The 18,466-nt window shown below is 37.4% G+C and overlaps 1 protein-coding gene across 9 annotated transcripts in view; it reads left to right on the top strand.

Annotated features, from left to right (window-relative positions):
• ZC3H13 (zinc finger CCCH-type containing 13) overlaps positions 1–17,187 on the top strand; it is a 50,097-nt gene extending 32,910 nt beyond the window's left edge. For 8 of the 9 annotated variants that reach the window (XM_054821283.1, XM_054821273.1, XM_054821294.1 and 5 more), the window contains 8 exons: positions 2,293–2,836; positions 3,894–3,997; positions 4,394–5,413; positions 6,500–7,009; positions 10,234–10,389; positions 11,289–11,489; positions 14,693–14,856; positions 15,458–17,187. In XM_054821283.1, coding sequence (XP_054677258.1) covers positions 2,293–2,836; positions 3,894–3,997; positions 4,394–5,413; positions 6,500–7,009; positions 10,234–10,389; positions 11,289–11,489; positions 14,693–14,856; positions 15,458–15,628 — 2,870 coding nt within the window. In that variant the 3' untranslated portion in view covers positions 15,629–17,187. The remainder of the gene's footprint in view (positions 1–2,292; positions 2,837–3,893; positions 3,998–4,393; positions 5,414–6,499; positions 7,010–10,233; positions 10,390–11,288; positions 11,490–14,692; positions 14,857–15,457) is intronic. The other variant, XM_054821263.1, reaches the window with a different exon arrangement.
• Positions 17,188–18,466: the final 1,279 nt, after the last annotated feature.

Raw genomic sequence — 18,466 nt, 5'->3', positions numbered from 1 at the left:
GAAGTACAGTCTGACTGACAGTTTTGGTTTGTTCTTTTTCTGTCTTGAGTTTTGATTTGGAAGTGACAGATATGTTCTAGCTGTTGTTTAACTTCAGTTTTTCAAAGAGATGTTTTGTATGTTACTTCGTGAGGTGCTTTTTGGTCCATTGAAATGTATCTATTATTACTTGTTCTTGTGACAGGTTCTGCTTTAGATTCTGTCTCATCTTCAAGGCAGGATTTCAACAAACCTAATCTCCAGGCTTCCTTTTTCTTGTCAACTGAAAAATCCTACAGTCTGAATGTGTCCTGGGGGGGTTGGCTTTTGCAGTCTAGCTTTCATCTCTTCCACCTCCTCACCCCCAGTAAATCCTAGATATATTACAATGTAATTTATGCTTTTCATATCATACAGAGTTCTTAATTTATAAAGAAAAACATTTAAAAAAAAACCCCCAAAAAACCTTAGAAGTAAAAATATGTCATCACAACAAAATACATTTCTAGAAGGGAAGTTACTTTAAATGGATTGTGTTTCCCTTTCAGAGGAAAATATAAAGAGCTTGAACGGAGATAAGACTTGTTGTTTTCTTCCTTAAAAACTTAGATTGGTTTTTTTTTTAATAGTAAATCCTCCACAGAGTTAGAATTCAAGACATAGTTTCCATAATTAGACCACAGTTTTAGCATTTGCTGTTCAGGAAAAAATGGAGATAGATTTTGGTTGGTACTTAGTTCTATGATATGTAAGGAATCTTTTTAGTATGATTTTAAAATGTTAGCTTGCATATTTGTTCTTTGTTCAAGTAAAACAAATCTGTAGGTGTTCCAAACAACCACTGGAACAGCACTTCAAGTAATGAAATCATGTAAGAAGTGCTGACTATCCACATTTAATTGTCCAATGCGCTTCCAGTACCTTGATTCACGTAAGAGTTTCATGTAGATGTTTTGTCACCAAAACTGACATAACAAACAGGAGTTACGGAACTTCTGTATAAAATCTAATACTTACTATGTGCGATAAATTGCATTATAATGTTACAGGCACAGTTAAAAGAATGTGGAACCTGTTTATGGAACCAATTGCATGGACTGATTTGCCTTTTAAAAAAGTGTTACATCCATGGCAGAAATGTCACTCAAGTTTGCTTTTTGTTTTACCTGGTAACAGGGGAGCATTAAGTTATTGTTAATTTACTTAGAGATTAAAATTGATTAAACTGATGGAAATGCATATTTTATTGATTTAGTCCTGTTCAAACTCTGCCTACTTGCCGCTGGTTGACATTGTCTCAATTTACAGGGAAATGCACTCAGCCTCAGAGTAATGGACTGAAAAATACCAACCTCTGTTCATGTCATTTTTTGCTGTTTTGTATAGTGCTTTTAATGTATATTGTGGAAAAATAGTTTTATTGATTTGTTGTGATTCAAATACTACTAACATCAGCATAAAAATTGTTATAAAGTGGTCAAAATTTATAGATATATTAAAAAATATATTCAAAATATGACTAGCAAAATGCAGCTAAGTCTGTGGAGAGTAAATATCATTAGGTAAATCAGTTTTTGCTGTCCTGGATCAGACATTTTCTATATAAATTTGCTTTTCTCCATGACTCTAATCCACTGTCTGAACTTTGAAAAACTCCCCTTCTAAAACTGTAAGGCTCTGCAGCGAATACATATGGAAACTTCCAGCAGTTCTGCTTGCTGTATTGCATTCTTGTCTCTCCCTTTCTCATGGATTTGGTTGTGTATTTCTGTGCAGGGATCTGATGAGACAGGCTAGTATTTCTTATTTTGCAGTAACTTTTACTATGTATTATAAATAGTGTGAGTTCTTGTAAAGCCCATGACTCTTAACAGTTTTAGGAAGCAAAATTTTTGTACAGAAGTGTTGACATTTCATTTTCATATGTACGTCATTCAGAGCTTATCAAGACCTTATACCAGATTTTGAATCGTTGAGTAATGCAATAGTAATAACTAGGCAGTGAGGTGTATAATTATCTTTTGAAGACATTCAGAAAAATCTGGTAGAAAATAAATTTTTTGTAGTAAATTTTGGCTAAAATAAGGAAAGCCCACTCCCTAAATATTGAAAAAAATATTTCAAAATTAGTACTGCTTTTTGTCTTTTTCACTCCCCGAAGAGAATTTCCAAGTTTCTGCAGGGAGTTGCTTTTCGTTTAATGCAAACCAATATCTAGATCATCAAAACAAAAGCTCTTGGGTTTTTATCAGTGTAGTGGAAATGGTGTATGTCCCTTTAGCACTTGGTAATCAAACTTGCTTCTCTTCACAGATCAGAGAGCAAGCTCACCGGTACGACATCAAGGACGAAGCGATGACCTCGAGCGGGATGAAAGAAGAGAAGAGCGAAGGGTAGATCGGTCTGATGATAGGAGAGATGAAAGGGCCCGGGAGAGAGAGCGAGAAAGGGAGAGAGAGCGAGAGAGGGAAAGAGAAAGAGACCGGGAAAGAGAAAGGGAGAAGGAAAGAGAGTTGGAACGAGATCGTGCTCGGGAACGGGAGAGGGAGAGAGAACGGGACAAAGACAGGGACCGTGAACGTGACCGAGACAGAGACCATGACAGGGAGAGGGAACGAGAGAGGGAGAGGGAGAAGGAGCGAGAGCGAGAACGGGAGGAGCGAGAAAGGGAGCGAGAGCGCGAAAGAGATCGAGAGCGGGAACGAGAAAGGGAGAGAGGTCGGGACAGGGATAAAGAAAGAGAGCGCCAGAGAGACTGGGATGACAAAGATAAAGGAAGGGAAGACCGCAGAGATAAGAGAGAAGATATCCGAGAAGAAAGAAGTTCAAGAGATGTCCATGAGGAAAGAAAATCCAAGTGAGTTGATCTGAATGTTACTTCAGTTAAAAAGAAAAAAGGCAGTCTTTTAACTGTTGATTTCAGTAAGTTAGTAAGCAGGGGAGTATCATAAGGAACAAGATACCCTGTTTTGTGCAGAGGCTCAGTCTCAAGCCATGTCTTCCCTGCATCCATGTGGCACATATTGGTAGCCCCAAAATCAGTATTATGCCATTGAAGTTAATCTGATGCTTTGTTAGTGCAGAATTGTGGAACTACTCAAGAGCTAACAATTGAGTCAGACCATTTAATTTTCCCTTTGGAGTATACTTGCATGGCCTTGCCTTTAATAATACAGGCATTCTTGGAGGCATAATAGCGGACTGTGGTACCTGTTGAAGCATGGCAAGTCAGACAGCAGCTAACTAGGTCAAGGTTTATGACTTTGTTCATTAAATTTCTGTGGAACATGCATTACCTTTTGCACTACTAAATTTTCAATACTAGAAGACTACCAATGAAGGCATGAACAGTATCCTGAGTAAGTGTGTGGTGCTGATTCTTTTTCTTTTTTCATTCAGCACAATAAAATTCTCATTGTTCCATCAATAATAAGCAAAACACTGTTGCCCTGAATAGCTGCTTTTCTTGGAACTAATTAGTAGCTTTTGTGTGAGAGAGAATTGTGGATTCCTGTAGATCATCTAGTATAGGGTCTCCCCCATCCCACTGGGGAAGAAGTGAGCAAGCGTCTAGGTGGGGGCTTAGCTGCCAGCTGGGATCAACCCACTGCATGGATCATTGCCACAGAAAAAAATTCATCTTAATAGTCTTTCATAACTTTTTGCTAAAAAGAAAGTTGTCTTAAGTGTTAGAGTTTTAGTTTAAGATATCTTAACAGCATGATTAGAAAACTGATCATACTTGAAGTTTTGGAATAACAACTTAGAAAACTACAAAACTTCCTGGCATCCTTAGATGTGTTGCCTTCTCTGAGGTGCTTAGACTTCAAGGATTGTGTTGATGATAAACTCAGTTATTCAATGTTTCTTTAAAGAATGCTGAAGAAACTTAACTGTACATGTTTCTTCTGCAGGAAGCGTCACAGAAATGAAAGCAGCCCAAGTCCTCGTCAGTCACCCAAACGTCGCCGTGAGCACTCTCCTGATAGTGATGCTTACAACAGTGGAGATGATAAAAGTAAGTAGGAGTTGCCTATCTCTGCAGCAGGATCCAGCTTACCCTCTGCCTATGGAAAATAATTTGCAATCTTAAATAGAAAGAACATGGGGAAAGCTTTTATAAGTGTCCTCCTCCCCTTATTTTTATGAGCAAGCTATATGTTTGTCTTTTTGTCTTTATTTTGTCACTGTGTTACATCTGCTGGGTGATAGTGGCTTCCACATCTGTTGTTTAAGATACATGTTTACCAAAATGGAAATAGTCTGTTGCTGCTGCAGCAGTAGAAAAACTAAAAGTAACTGAAATAATGGATTATTTGTTTTGATTGACACTTTTTGGCATGCACAAGATACCAAATGTTCACCTGTTCTCCTTCCTAAACAATACAAGTACATCTTTTTTCCCATTTTGTAGATGAAAAGCACAGACTTCTGAGCCAGGTTGTGCGGCCACAGGAATCTCGGTCACTGAGCCCCTCTCATGTTGCAGAGGAGCGGCAGAGTCGCTGGAAAGAAGAGGAGCGAAAATCAGACAGAAAGGAAAGTTCCCGGCGGTACGAAGAACCAGAGTTTAAAGAGAGGGTTTCTTCAGCAGATAAGCAACGAGAGCAACCAGATGCTTCAGAAGGCTCCCGGTCCAGGGTTCAGGAAAATCTTGGACACCGTCCCTCTGAAGAAAGAGATGGTTCTGATAGAATGCATGATGACAGCAAGAAGAAGTCTAAGGTACAGAAGAAGGCCACAAAGAAGAAGAAAGATGATGACAGTGGGGTGGAAAGGTACACTAATGAATCAACGACTGAGGAAAGCCAGGTCTTTTCACCCAAGAAAGGTCAAAAAAAGAAAAATGTAGAGAAAAAGAGGAAGAGGTCGAAGGGTGATTCTGAAGTTTCTGACGAAGAAATTGTTCCACATCATAAAAAGAAGAAAGGCCCAAGAACCCCCCCTGTAACAAAAGAAGAATTGGTTGAAGCACCACCTGAGAAAGCTGTGTCAGAAGTCCCCCAAAAAAGAGAAGATACAACATTTAGTGACTGGTCAGATGAAGATGTTCCTGAACGTGGTGATATTGTTGTTCCAGAAAGAAGCACTGAGGACTCCCATAGAAAAAGTCACAGGACGAGGGGTGAAAAGGTGGAAGCCCCCCATGTTACTATTGATGATGGACCGCACCGTAAACCTTTGGATCAGAAGCGCAGCAGCAGCCTTGGTAGCAATCGGAGCCATGCGTCAAGCAGACTTAGATCTCCTTCCAATGAGTCAGCTCATCGCAGTGGAGATGACCAAACTGGACGGAAGAGGATCCTGCACAGTAGCTCTAGAGACAGGGATAGGGACAGGGACAGAGAGAAGAAAAGCTTAGAAATCACTGGGGAACGAAAGTCCAGAATTGATCAGTTGAAACGAGGGGAACCCAGTCGCAGCACATCTTCAGGTAATGAGATACATTTTAGTGAGACTGACCTATCGTTCTGTATAAAAGCGCAAACGTATGAATCCCAAATCATTCTTGCGTGGCTGTATGTACTCTTTGCCTTTGTGATTTGTGTGGAGGGAGAGGGAGGTGCTCTCTCCTATTCATAGAAAAACTAGAGTGAATTAAGATTCCTGCAAATGTTACCGTATTTGAAAAGCTGATCTTCAGCGGGCAGAATTACCACTTTGTTTACACCAAAACATTCAGTCAGATTCAGTTCATGCTGTATGGGGAATAAAGTAATTTGTAGGACAAAAAAACTCATAGAAAGAGAAAATGCTTATGCTGACAGAACATTGAGGTAGTTTTATCATCTAAATAACGTTCTTAAATTCATTATTAACATTCAGTTTTATATGGAAATTCTGAAATCTATGCAAAATGAATATGCCTCTTCTCTCTGGGAGAGAGAGATCCATTATCGTCTCAGGAGCTATTTTCACTGAGCTAAATCTGTCGTGGTTCCTGTTAGGCATACTTTTAATGCATATGGAGATCATCTTTGTTGCAAATCAAAATAATCAAAATTGACTTGTTTTATTTGTGTAAATCCTGTAAAAAAAAGGATAAAATATTTTAAAATTTAAACAGCATCAGTAGGAAAACATCTTCCTCCTACAACACTTTGGCTCTCTGTTGTCCTCATGGTTACATCCCTGAAATTATTTTTCTGAATTTATCACTTGCTAGCCAGGGCATTCCTAGCTTTTAGAAGAAATGTTCTGAGAATTTTGAGATTATTCTGTTTAATTATTTATTTATTTTTCCCTTGCCTAAATTTCTGAGTTAAAATTATGTACCTTCAGTTTGATTTCTGTCATAGTAGGAAGTAGCCACTAAAAATGTTTTTTGGGGAGTGGGAGAAATACTTTACTTTTTTAAGTAAGGTTAAATCTATAGGCAATCTGAAGGCATTATGAATTTGAAGATTATGCTTTTGAGAAGTACATTTTCATACCTGAATCTTTAAAATGTTTTGATCTAGTAAAATGGTATTACATTTATCTGCTGTAGTCATGCATATATTTAAAATATTTTATTCAGATCGTCAAGATTCAAGAAGCCACAGTTCAAGAAGAAGTTCTCCTGAATCAGATCGTCAGGTCCATTCCAGATCTGGGTCCTTTGATAGCAGGGAGAGGCTTCAGGAGCGAGATCGACATGAACATGATCGAGAACGAGAGAGAGAGAGGAGAGAGGGAAGACAGAGAGACTGGGACCGAGATGTTGACAAAGACTGGCCGAGGACTAGGGAACGAGAGAGGCTCAGAGAACGAGAGAGGGAGAGGGAGAAAAGACGGGAGCTGGAAAGAGAGAGAGACAGACAACTACCCGATACTGCTGAAAGAGAGAGAGACAGAACTCTTGACATCTCCTCTCAAAAAGAATCAACAAAACACAGTGAAACGAAACTGGACAGAGATCACGAAAAGGAATTTGATGGTGTTTGTCGGGATTCAGCAGCTTCAGAGAAGGAAAGAACAGACAAAGATTTAGGACCTTTACAAAGTTTTGAAGATGGAAATGAGGCCGAAAAGGTAGAGAGTTTAGAAGGTGAGATATTCTGTGAAAGAACCTGACGGTCAAATATTTTATTCTTTCCCTTTTAGCATAGTGCTAACTGAGCTATATTAGAATAATTTTCTACTGAAAGGTGTATTGGCTCCAACTTCTCTATTGTGGAAGCAGACATGAGAAGGGAGAATTCTGATGAGCATCTTCTTACTATTAATTGTGTTAGTGTTACTTGTTAATTTCTAAAGAAGTCTTGAGGCAAAGAAACATAAATGATCTGAGGTATAATTTCACCTAGTTGTAACATTTCTGAATAGGCAGTTTACTAAAGAATCACACCAACGTTTGATAGTCTTGTTATATTGTTATAAGATCTATTTTTAGTGACAGGAAATGAGTGAAAAAAAATGAGTGTTGACTTGGAAATATTCTTTGGTTTGGTTTTGTTGTTTTTTTTTCTGCAGAGTCCAGTTATCATAGAAATGATTGTCTGATTAGTAGGTGAAACATATGTATGGCTTGGTACAACAGTCAAAAAATTAGCTTTCCTGAGGTAATCTTATTAAATGTGCCTTCAGTTTACTGGCCCTAAATGGTACTGGGGAAAACATGTTTAGGATTAATGAATATTTTGTCACATGGATTAGACAGCTTGAGCTTTGCATGGATAGGGAGTTTGGGAAATACTTTTAACCTGTATCAACAACATAAAAGAAACAAGAGTCTAAATCCAGAGTAAGTGGTCTACATTACAGTCATTTCAAAGTTGTGTTGGGGTTTTTTGGTGACTGCAGGAGTTGTCTTCTCTAAAATCTGTTGAGAGGAAAAAAAGGCATTGTAGAATTTGGAATTTTTGGATGATTGGAATGGTAAGGCCTGAAGTCCATAGTCTTCAGAAACAGAAAGAGAAGCAAATTAATTAAGCTTTTATAGTTTTACACAAGATAACAGGACGTTGTCTCATCATATTTGCATGCTTAATAAGAATTATCAGTAGCTGTTCATTGTTAATTTGAGAAGTTAATTCAAATGTTGTCTGGAGAGGATGATGAGAAATATTTATTACTTATTATATCACCTACTTGATTACTCGCAAAGTGGTCATTAGAGTTGACTGGTACAATTGAGAAAATTCCATTTAAGGAGATTATCTTTGGAGTGGAAGCACTTGTCCAAGACAGTATTTGGAGTGGGCATGGGGAAGTCTGCTCTGTCTTGCTGTAATGGACAGAATTCAGCGATTTTTAAGCTAGAGGAAGGAATGGTGCAGGAAATCAGAGTACAATGTGGTAACTTGAGAAAACAGGCTACTCCTCAATATGTTATATGTTTCGGAGAAGGCACCTGTGACTGAACTGGCTGTCGATGTTAAATGTATTTTTAGGTCTAGCCTTTCACCAGACTTCTTGTAAGTGTCTTAATGTATATTATTTTGTGTATTTTTTCAAAGGTTGTGTTCTAAATTCTCTGAAAATTGTCATCTGTAGGAAGTTATATTAAATTAGGATTATTTTTTTTTTAGACAAAGAAATGTCTTTTGTAAAATATTAGATGGCATTCCATTTTATTAAAGCATGCTATATAGCATGTTTGTGATTTTTCTAAGGTTTAGTGTACTTTATTGTCTTTCATTACTTTATTACTCCTGTTTACATTGTTCCTTTTAGCTGATCAGTGTGTCGTATTTTTAATGCAGAATTAATATGAAAGTCCATTTCTGCAAAAAAGCAGTTAAAGGTAGTGATAGGGTTATAATCTAGAAATTCTCAAACTTGGATTTGAAATTTGAAATTGAGGAAGTAATCTTTTTTTAAGCATGTATTGAGAACTATGAATTTTTATTTTTAATTGCTTCATACAGTAATTTCTTTATGGTTCATCTGTGCTGTCCAAGCACATAGTCATGGTGAGCTGGTGTATCTGGTAGATCAGTGTTGGAGGCAGATGATGGATCGTACAAGCAATGAATATTTAAAATCATAAGGCACAAAATGAAATTTAGTACAGATGGCCTTATTTTCCTTTTAAAAAGGAAAAACTTTTTAGAAAACTAAATACACTTCCAAATCTGATGATGTTAAGGAGGTAACTTGGTATTTACTTGGACAAAGTACTGTAGTGTATTGTCTAACAAAATGTATGAGGATATAATTACTAAAGTATTGTAATGTCCTGAACCTTAATGTGTTTGCTCTAGGAGTGGGCTTAAATAATGCTATATGATTCCTCCAAAGCACTGCCAGGTCATCTGAGTAGTTAATTTAAGCTCTGCTAGCATGTCTTTTATTTGCTTTTCCCATGCTGATTTTTAGGTTAGTGGAGGTGATTTTTTTTTTTCTTCCCCCTTTGTGGCTTTTGCAAAAGCAGCAAAAAAAAAAAAAAATTAAAATTAGGGCAACTTAAAACAACGGCAGTTTCCCTTCTGGATAAGGGAGATACTAGAAGTGTCATCCACAGGGGAGGACCCCTGTAAATTCTGTCTAGTTTGTATGACGCGACTCATTGCAAGTACCGTGGTGCAGAACCCTAAGAAAGCCTCAGAGCAATAGGGTTTCTGAACGCTTGAATAAGATCTTTCCCTCTTGGAGGTGAGAGAATACTTTCAGACATTCCTTTCATGAACTGCAAAGTGCAACATTTAAGTGTCTTGTGTTTACAGGTTTTAAGGAACATGTTTACACATACAGCACAGGTATTTGTATATGCATATAGTATATGGATGGACAGGAGTGTAACAGTAACTGAAGAAGTTTGTCATGGCTTTCTAAAAGCTCTTCTTGTGACTTCTACAAAGAGTCTAAAACTGTGAATAATTGCTTCATTCAGGATCTCTTGCACCTTGTATTTTGGAGTTCTGTTATTTCTTTCTCTTGTAGAGCTTTTGGACTGAATCTTGAATTTGGATTCATGTGCAAAAGCATCTGAAAGACTTTGTGGTGCTGACTTAGATTTGTATTATTAACTACATATCAGATACCAGATAATCAACGTATGTTTCTTCTGAATATGGCCTTCTATGTGCACTTTGACTAATACTGCACCCCAAAAAAAATCAAGATATGTGAAATTCAAACTGCCGCATTGTGTATGGGAGAAATAACTGCTCTGTTTCCAGGAGTTTTCATGTTTTTGTGTTGAATATACTCGTCCCCAAAAACCTAACAGTTTAGTTTGCTGAACCTCTTTGTTTTCAGGCTGCTTAAGGCATGTTTAGAAAACAAGAATGATTGCTTTAAAGCTACAATACGTATCTGTCTCTGTAGGAGGAGAGGATGAAGCAAAGATTGATGATGTACAGTCACTGGGGTCTGGAGCTGGAGAATACGAGCCAATCAGTGATGATGAACTGGATGAAATTCTGGCAGGTGATGCTGAAAAGCGGGAGGATCAACAAGAGGATGAGAAGATGCCTGGTAAAAGTATAGCAAAACCCCTTTATGATTATTTGAATATAAAGATTAGATCAGTTTGTATATAATGTTATTGTGATGTTGACAGTATTTCTGAATTAGGAATGCAGTTTGTATGCTTTTCAGTATTTCTCGTTTGTTCTATAAAAGTCAGGTAAGCCTGAGAAGTAGAGAGGTAAGTAGAGAGTACCAGGAGCTGTTTTGTGAAGTAATATTTATCTTGTTTTATATAGCTAGAAGGGTAAGCTTTTTGTTTTTATAAACTTGTTTTCATTTATCCTGTTTGGTTTTGATCATTATTTGGAACTGATATTTTATGAACAGATTTTATCTGTGCTTAAATGCTTCCCAGAGGCACTGGGAAGCATGGGATCTTCTGCTTGTAAGTTCAGTTGGGTCATCGGGTCTACGTGGTCAGTGTTCATATTTTCTATGGTAAACGTACAAGATAAACACAGTTGTATGGTTATTCAATAAACAGTATAGCTCCTTTGGAAAAAAAAATCCAGCATCCAGAGTTGAAATACTAGCTTTTTAAGCATTTAATTTGGATCTGTCATAGCACGTTTAGTTGTATTGTGGCATTTGTGAAAACGTAAGTGATGTCTCCTAATCTGCTGGCTAAGCAGGGTCCAAGCAGCCTTCCACAAAGGGGTGGCAGTAAAAATGAAGGAGAATATTAGGGGTGGGGCTTTTTTAATCCAAGAAGCTTCATATTTGTATGGTCCTTTTTTCCACCAGTTTTGATGTTCTTACCTGAAGTGTCTGAGGATCTGGCTTTGAGAACTGCAGAACAATGTTCTAATGTATATTGCTTTTAGGAGAGTGATATACACAGCATGTGAAATTCATCAACTGTGGTAAGGGATAATGATGTGATAACTCATTCTCTGTCAATGTTTTTGCAGATCCTGTGGATGTTATAGATGTAGATTGGTCCAGTCTTATGCCAAAGCAACCAAAAGAACCACGGGAGCCTGGGGCTGCGCTTTTAAAATTCACACCAGGTGCCGTTATGTTGAGAGTTGGCATTTCCAGGCGATTGGCAGGACCAGAGCTCTTCACCAAAATTAAAGAGACTTGCCAGAGAGTGTTAGAAAAACCTAAAGGTAATTGTTTCTGTAGGGATTAAACTGTCTTTTGTACTTAGTGAAAGTCCTTATGAAATGTTCATTAGTTCACTATTTTAAGTTTCAAGACCATAGAAAGTGTATAATGAGTATTGTGTGAAAATTACAGGAATATAATACAGCTGCATGTCAATCAAATTAGTGTTTTAATTCCGGCAGTGGTGGTGAGGTCTTGAATAATAGCCTAAATAAAATTTTTGATCCTAGTGGAATATTCTTTTTCTGAGACCATTCATGCTTTCATAGCCTAAAGTGTATCAGCAGGTTTTTTGAGAGTTAATTCTTCTGCAGTGAATTAGCAGTAATATTGCGAGAAAGAAATAAGATTTCTTATTTTCTCTGAAGGTCCTCTGCATGTCCTCTTACTTTCCTAATGAGGATCCTTTCCAGAATGCGTAGATAGGAGGTTTTGGGTCAGAATGAAGGAGCTACATGAAATTTGTATAGTGCATCTCTGCTAGAAGTGGGAAATTAAATAATACACAGGTCTGGCATTTGGACAAAGTGTGTGGCATGACATCCATGATACATGCCATGGGTGTGAACTATACCACTGCTGTTTAGCAAAGTTCTGTAGTGTTAGCAGGGCTTTTGCATGAGAGAGAATACTGATTTTTCTCTTTGGCATCCCAGGAAGCAGTTGAGCTGTTTGTAACAACTTGCATGGTAGAATTGGTTTTTTAGGACTATGAAACTTTTGGTATCTGTAAGATCTTTATGGAAATGAAATTATTCCAGGATCTAAATGTGAGAAAACTATGGCTTATAAGTAATAATATTTGTGGAACCCCTGTTTTTAGCAGATTTTTCTGATTTTTTTTTCTCTGTAAATTCTAGTTCTTAATTTGAAATAAACTCTTTAATTCTTTGCAACATTATTCTTTATGCAGTTGTCTTGTTAATCTCCATGAATGTCACTGCTTGCTTGAGTCATTTAAATTATATAACTGAATTGTGGGCTGTTGCTACTGCTTCTACTTTATTTTAAAGTCAAATTAAAAGCAAACGTTTTTAATGCATCACAGAGAGTATAATCTGAGGTGTGTACTTGGTATTAGTAAGTACTGTAAATGTCCCACTGCAATATTTGCAGCTCTTTCTATGCAATGTTAGCTTTTTTGTAGTTTAAAACAATTTTCTCAGCTCCTGTGCCTAAGAATTCGCATAACCAGGGTAATTGAATACAATATTGAGTCTTCCTGAGTTTGCAGACTGTCTGATGTAGTAAAGGTATGAACTATGTCTCTCTCCCTGTAAGCTTTAATTTTGCTGTATACTTCAACGCTTCTTTCCAGGGATTCCTTGCAGCAGGTACTGCGGTGCAGAATCGCTCTACTTGGCTATTTAAAATGATACCTGAAATAACCTCAGCAGTCCTTACATGCTTCTCTAGAAATAAACAGAAAGTCCATAGTGATAATAGGAGACTCTCCAGCACTGCCTTGGGGTGGTCTTAAAAGTACTCAAATTCAGTAGAACTTTTCTCTGGAGAGGAAGGAGGACTGAAGTTGACTCCATTGATTTCTCTTTGGTGTGTGGTCTCTCACACATCAAAGTTGCTGCATGTGGGACTGCCAGTAGGCTTTCTAGTGTGTGCATTTCCTCTGTTCCTTATATTCTAAACTAAGGCACAAATGTGGTGCCCTGAAAAGTGAATGAATTTGAGCTAGATATTCCGTGTGTGTTATGGTGAAAATGTAGTGTTTTCACTTTGGACTTCTTCATGGTGATGTAATTTGTTTCCCTGTTTTATTCCTGAGACTGGTGTTCCCTTCTTTGTTCTTATTGTGGATGAAAAGTTTCTGGTAATATACTGAAATGCAGAAAAAAGGAAACGATAGCTTGTTTTGGGGATTTATTTTTTTAAATTCATTTTCTTTGGAAACAAATATCTGTAATGTGTGATAGAATTGAGATTTGTAGCTGACTTACCCTCTATCTGTTACATGCAATTGTTTCCTCTGAGGATACGGACATGCTTAGTTCCCAGATATGCTCAGCATCTGGCACCTGGGCAGACTCTACAAGCTTGTCAGTGTTACCTTTGAAGTGGCCTTTTTGTGTCCTGTCACTTATTTGTGGTGTTGATTGATTGTCCATGGAGGTTGTCTTGATGACTTCAGTGCAGTTCTCTTTAACCTGCCCTTGATTTCATTTGACTTTTTTGTTTCTTTTCACCTTGTTTAAAAACTAGTCTTACTCGGCTTCATCCAAATTCTCTGAGGGGTTTAAAAATGCGTCTTTGTTCTCTTCTATGTGCATTCTGCCAGACTGCTGTAGCAGTCTTTGATTTCAGCTGCTAGATTTTCCCCAGGTTTGCTGGTGTCTCTAGTTCTGTTAGATTCTCTGCTAAATGTTTTACACCAAATGTTTTACTGTATAGAGGTGGTTGGATTTGACTTAGCTACATACCTCACCTTTCACCCCCCGCCCCCCAATTCTATCAAAATCTTCCTGTTTATTGTAAAAGGGTTATCAATGAGCTGTGGTCCAGCCTTGTGCACTTTTTTTGTCTTTGTCTGCATTTCATAGAAACAGACTTCTTGCAGACTCACCTCATGATCCATCTTTTGTTAAAGTGTTCCAGCTGCACACTGTTTCTTCTGATAAATGTATTGAAGAACTAGTCCTGCCACTTTGAGTACTAGTAAGAAATGCTTTAGATGAGCTGGTAGAAGGGGGTAGTTCATTAGCATCTGTTGACTTGGTCTCCAGCTTCATCCACCATGGATAAAAGAATTATTCTACGTAGTCGTATTTCACTTCTGCATAGTCAAACAAACCCTGTGTTGACACTGGTACAGTTATCTGATGTCTTGCAGAAAAGTGAAACTTACACTACTTTCTGATTAACGCTAGTAGTAAACACCTTTTGTCTGACTATAAATTATACCCCCTTGTATGTCCCAGAGTTATCACTTGATTTTTAGGCCAGTGGTTGCTGTCTCAATATTGCTTTACAGTGCTGAAGCTATGTACAAGGGTACCCGTCCTTCCCTTTAAATGGTGAAGGATTCATTTGAGTTTTTAAATAAACTGCAGTATCCTTTTTACCAAACCTTGATACTGTTTAGAAGGCAGAAATACAAATTGTAAAACTTTAAGGAATTTCTTATTACTGTATATTGCTGTTCAAAAATACCATGTATATGTTGATCTCTGCAAATATAAATTCTTTCTAGATGCAGAAAACCTTTTTGAACATGAACTGGGGGCCTTGAACATGGCTGCACTTCTACGAAAAGAAGAGAGAGCGGGTCTGCTCAGTAATCTGGGTCCTTGCTGTAAAGCACTGTGCTTTCGAAGGGATTCTGCAATTCGTAAGCAGCTAATGAAGAATGAAAAGGCAAGTGGTTCATTTACAGTGCTTGGTCAAAATGTGGAAATACAGATTCCACTAGGCAAAGCATTTCTCTAGGGAGATAATTTTTGTGTTTGTTCTGGAGTAGATTTAGTCCTTTAAATAATGGAGAAGAGACTTTAATTTAGAGAGATTTTTAGGGTGTTTATTTTTTACTTAGGATGAGAAATTAATTTGAGACTAGAGGTAGGTGCTGTTTCTTATTTTGAGGTTTAAATTCTGGAGATACATTTTCTATATTTAGAGAATACGTAATAAAAATAATTGGTTAAAATACAATTTCAAGGACAATTGTTGAATAATTCTCCTGCTTTTGAGATTCCATGTACTTTTATAAGAATTATACAATTCTGTTCTTCCAGGTTAGAATTGAAAGAAAAAATATTTTAGCCATTTTTTTGCACTATAGTAGGTTTTATGATCTTGCACGCTAATAGAAAAATCATTAATTCTCGAAGTCTTTTCTAGTGAATATGTACAATTAAACATCTAATTATTGAGAGTACTTGAAGTTAATTTCTCAGCTTGCATGTTAAAAGCCACTGGTTTAAGTTCTTTTTTTATTTTTAATTTTTAATTTCAACAGGGTGCAACAAAACAAACTTACACAAATTCTGCAGCAATGGACAGCGACTTGTTACGGTTGAGTTTACGGTTATTCAAACGAAAGACTGTGTGCCAAGTTCCTGGGCAGGAAAAGACAGAGGATAATAAAATTCCACAACCGGCTGTCCAGCAAGAAGTGTGTGTATCTTGAGCGAATGACCACGGTGGCACTTTCTGGTTGATTTCCCACTACTGATGTTGCTATTGATGTTTAGAACTGGTTGGTTGGAAAGCAGTTTTAGAAGATGGAAGAAATTACTCCGTTTGTACACAAATAAGAGTTACTGGGTTTGGATATGAATAAAAGGGGTAAAAACTAAAGACTTCTGTGTGAAGTTTTCTGCAAGTTTTATAATATTGAATCTTACTCTGTAACATAAACCTGTTTTACGGTGCATCAAGTGTAATAATGTGAAGATGTCTGGTTTTAGCAGTTTATAACACCACCTGATATTAAACTGAAGAAAACTGTCTGTGTATCTTTTTCCTCATTATAAGTGGATTTTTACACTGCCAGCCTGGTCCCTTAATACATGCCTGTAATTTGTTAAATAGCTTGCTTCCTGGGAGTGAGTCTGCCTCCATTTTCCAAATCCCTTTTCTTGTCACAGCAGCCTCTGGTATGGCTCTGGATTTGGACAAAACTCTAGCTCTTTTCCATCTTCAGCATAGGTTTCCTCTGATAATTTCTGTACACAAAAATCTGGTCTAGTCACTTAAGGCCCCCCTTCTTGTTGATGAAAAGAAGTAAAAAAACTTCCAGGAAGTGATTTATGACCAGTTTTTAGATGCCTATAGTTATGAGACTAACAGCATATTGGAAATGCCTGCTGCTTACAGAGGAGGACTAGTGCATATATTTTTGCATTCTGTTAAGTTTCAGGGCAGATCAATCCTATGCAGCAGCCTGAGAGTATTTAACACTTGAGTTTCAGTTTTCGGATGTTAGCAATACAGGCAGTGAACAATAATGTTTTGTTGGATATTACAGATTTCAGGGGCCCAGTTAGAGACCTGTCAAGCCTGGACTCAATTTTGTAAGAATTTTTTTAAGTTTGAGAAGTTAATATCTTGTGTGGGATCTTTAGATTATACCAGTCAGGTATGTTTAGGTAATCTGTGGAGGCCTCCATGTGAAACAGACTTCTAAGACTTCAGACTAAGTCTCTGTGTACACCTCTCTGCTTTTCCTGGGTTTAAACCTGAACTGTTGTTTTGAATTCTGCTCCCAGAGAGTGGGAAAGCAAGCCATAGTTTAAACTTGGTACTGGGTTACTGCAAAACAACTTGTTTTCATTGTTCTCTTTCAGGTTGAAAATGAGTTATGAACCACTAAATTTTTTGACAGTTGGTTTATATTTGTTTCTTAACCTTTTTTTTTTTTTTTTCCTGCTGGAACCAGCATGCTGAGGTGGGATGTTGACTGTGCAGTTTAACAGCAGGCCTGTCATACATCCCTTGTGATTACTGACAGTAATTTTTGCTTCAAGCAAAGGCCTAAATATGAATAGCAATTCTGTTCAAATACAAAGCTTTCTTACTATAAAGCTTTCCTATAATGCCTGGTACAAAAGCATTCAATAAAGTGTTCTCATGCTACGTTTAAAGAATTGTTGTTAAAGAAAATGTGAGGGGGTTTTATTTATATTTTTGTAAGTGCCCACACACTAGTGTATATGTACTTGTATCAAATATAAATGATGTAAGAAATTTCTACCATTTGTTTGATTCTTATTAAACTATGTGATCCAGGCAAAACTTTATCTTCCTAAGTTTTTCACTTGTTGAACATTTTTAAGGGACTCAGTGACTATTATTTTTAATGTCATTGGTGATGTTATATATGCTTATAAAAAAAAAAGCGTCTTCTAAACACACTAGTACTTTAACCTGAGCAAGAGTTAACAAACCTGTTCTATTCAGCATTTAAATGCATTCTCACCTGTTTTATAGCTACAATAATGCTGCCTTTAAGCTGAAAGTATTAGATCATTGCTTCCAATTATGTTAAAGCCTATTTTAATCTCCATCTCTAAAAGACATAAAAATGTTTGATAGCTAGAAACAGCCTTGTCTGAGACTGCAGTACACAAAATAGATTCACTGTGTGGCATTTAATTACACTGTGCTTACTTAAACACTCTTCCTGTAAAACAGTCAAGGTGTATATATGCACTTAGTTTGCAGAAGAATATTTCACATTACCTTAGAAAATGCAAAATAAAATAGACTTGATGGGCTACTATGAGTATCCTGTGAAGTGCTACTGTCCTGTTGAAGGTCAAAGCCATTGCTGACCTGTACCATCATTTGTTGGAATTAGACAGAAAAGGCGCTGAAATTGCCTCTGACACACCTTTGGTTTAATTCAATTTGCAGTGCTTATGAGTGCAGAAGTATGTGATGGTACTGGCAGAAAACGTGCCTGTTTCTCTGGGAAGCACTAAGACTCTTCAAGCAATTCTTCTCTCTCCTGGCAGGAGTTACTGCAAGTGTGAAGTTCCTGTGGATGAATATTTTTGGTCTCCTGTCATTTTAACATAAAATAGTGTTTAGTTTGCAGGTATTCTCTCTGACAGGGAATGTAAGTTACAAAGCTGTCTTCAGGTAATTTTGCAGTAACTCCAGGAAAAGGAGATTTGCCCACATATCGCTTTCAAAAAAAGGCATGAAACTTGTCTGAATTGGAGAACTTGCTTTAGGACCTTCCATGCTCTTCACTGTGTTGGTCATCGCTTGTGATGTGATCTGCCAGCCCTTTTAACCTATCTCTGCCTTTCTCTCCATGTCGTGGTTTAGGCCCAGCCGGTAGCTGGGTGCCACGGGGCCGCTCACTCACCCCTCCCCCAGCGGGATGGGAGAGGAGAAGTATAACAAAAGGCTTGGGTCGAGATAAGGACAGGGAAAGATCACTCACTAATTACCGTCACGAGCAAAACAGACTGAATGTAGAGAGGAGATTAATCTAATTTATTACTAGGCAAAACAG

This window comes from Grus americana, chromosome 1, assembly GCF_028858705.1.
Source record: "Grus americana isolate bGruAme1 chromosome 1, bGruAme1.mat, whole genome shotgun sequence".
NCBI classification, from domain to species: domain Eukaryota; kingdom Metazoa; phylum Chordata; class Aves; order Gruiformes; family Gruidae; genus Grus; species Grus americana.
The sequence above is the reverse complement of the archived record's forward strand: the minus strand, read 5'-3'. Positions and strand labels throughout refer to the sequence as shown.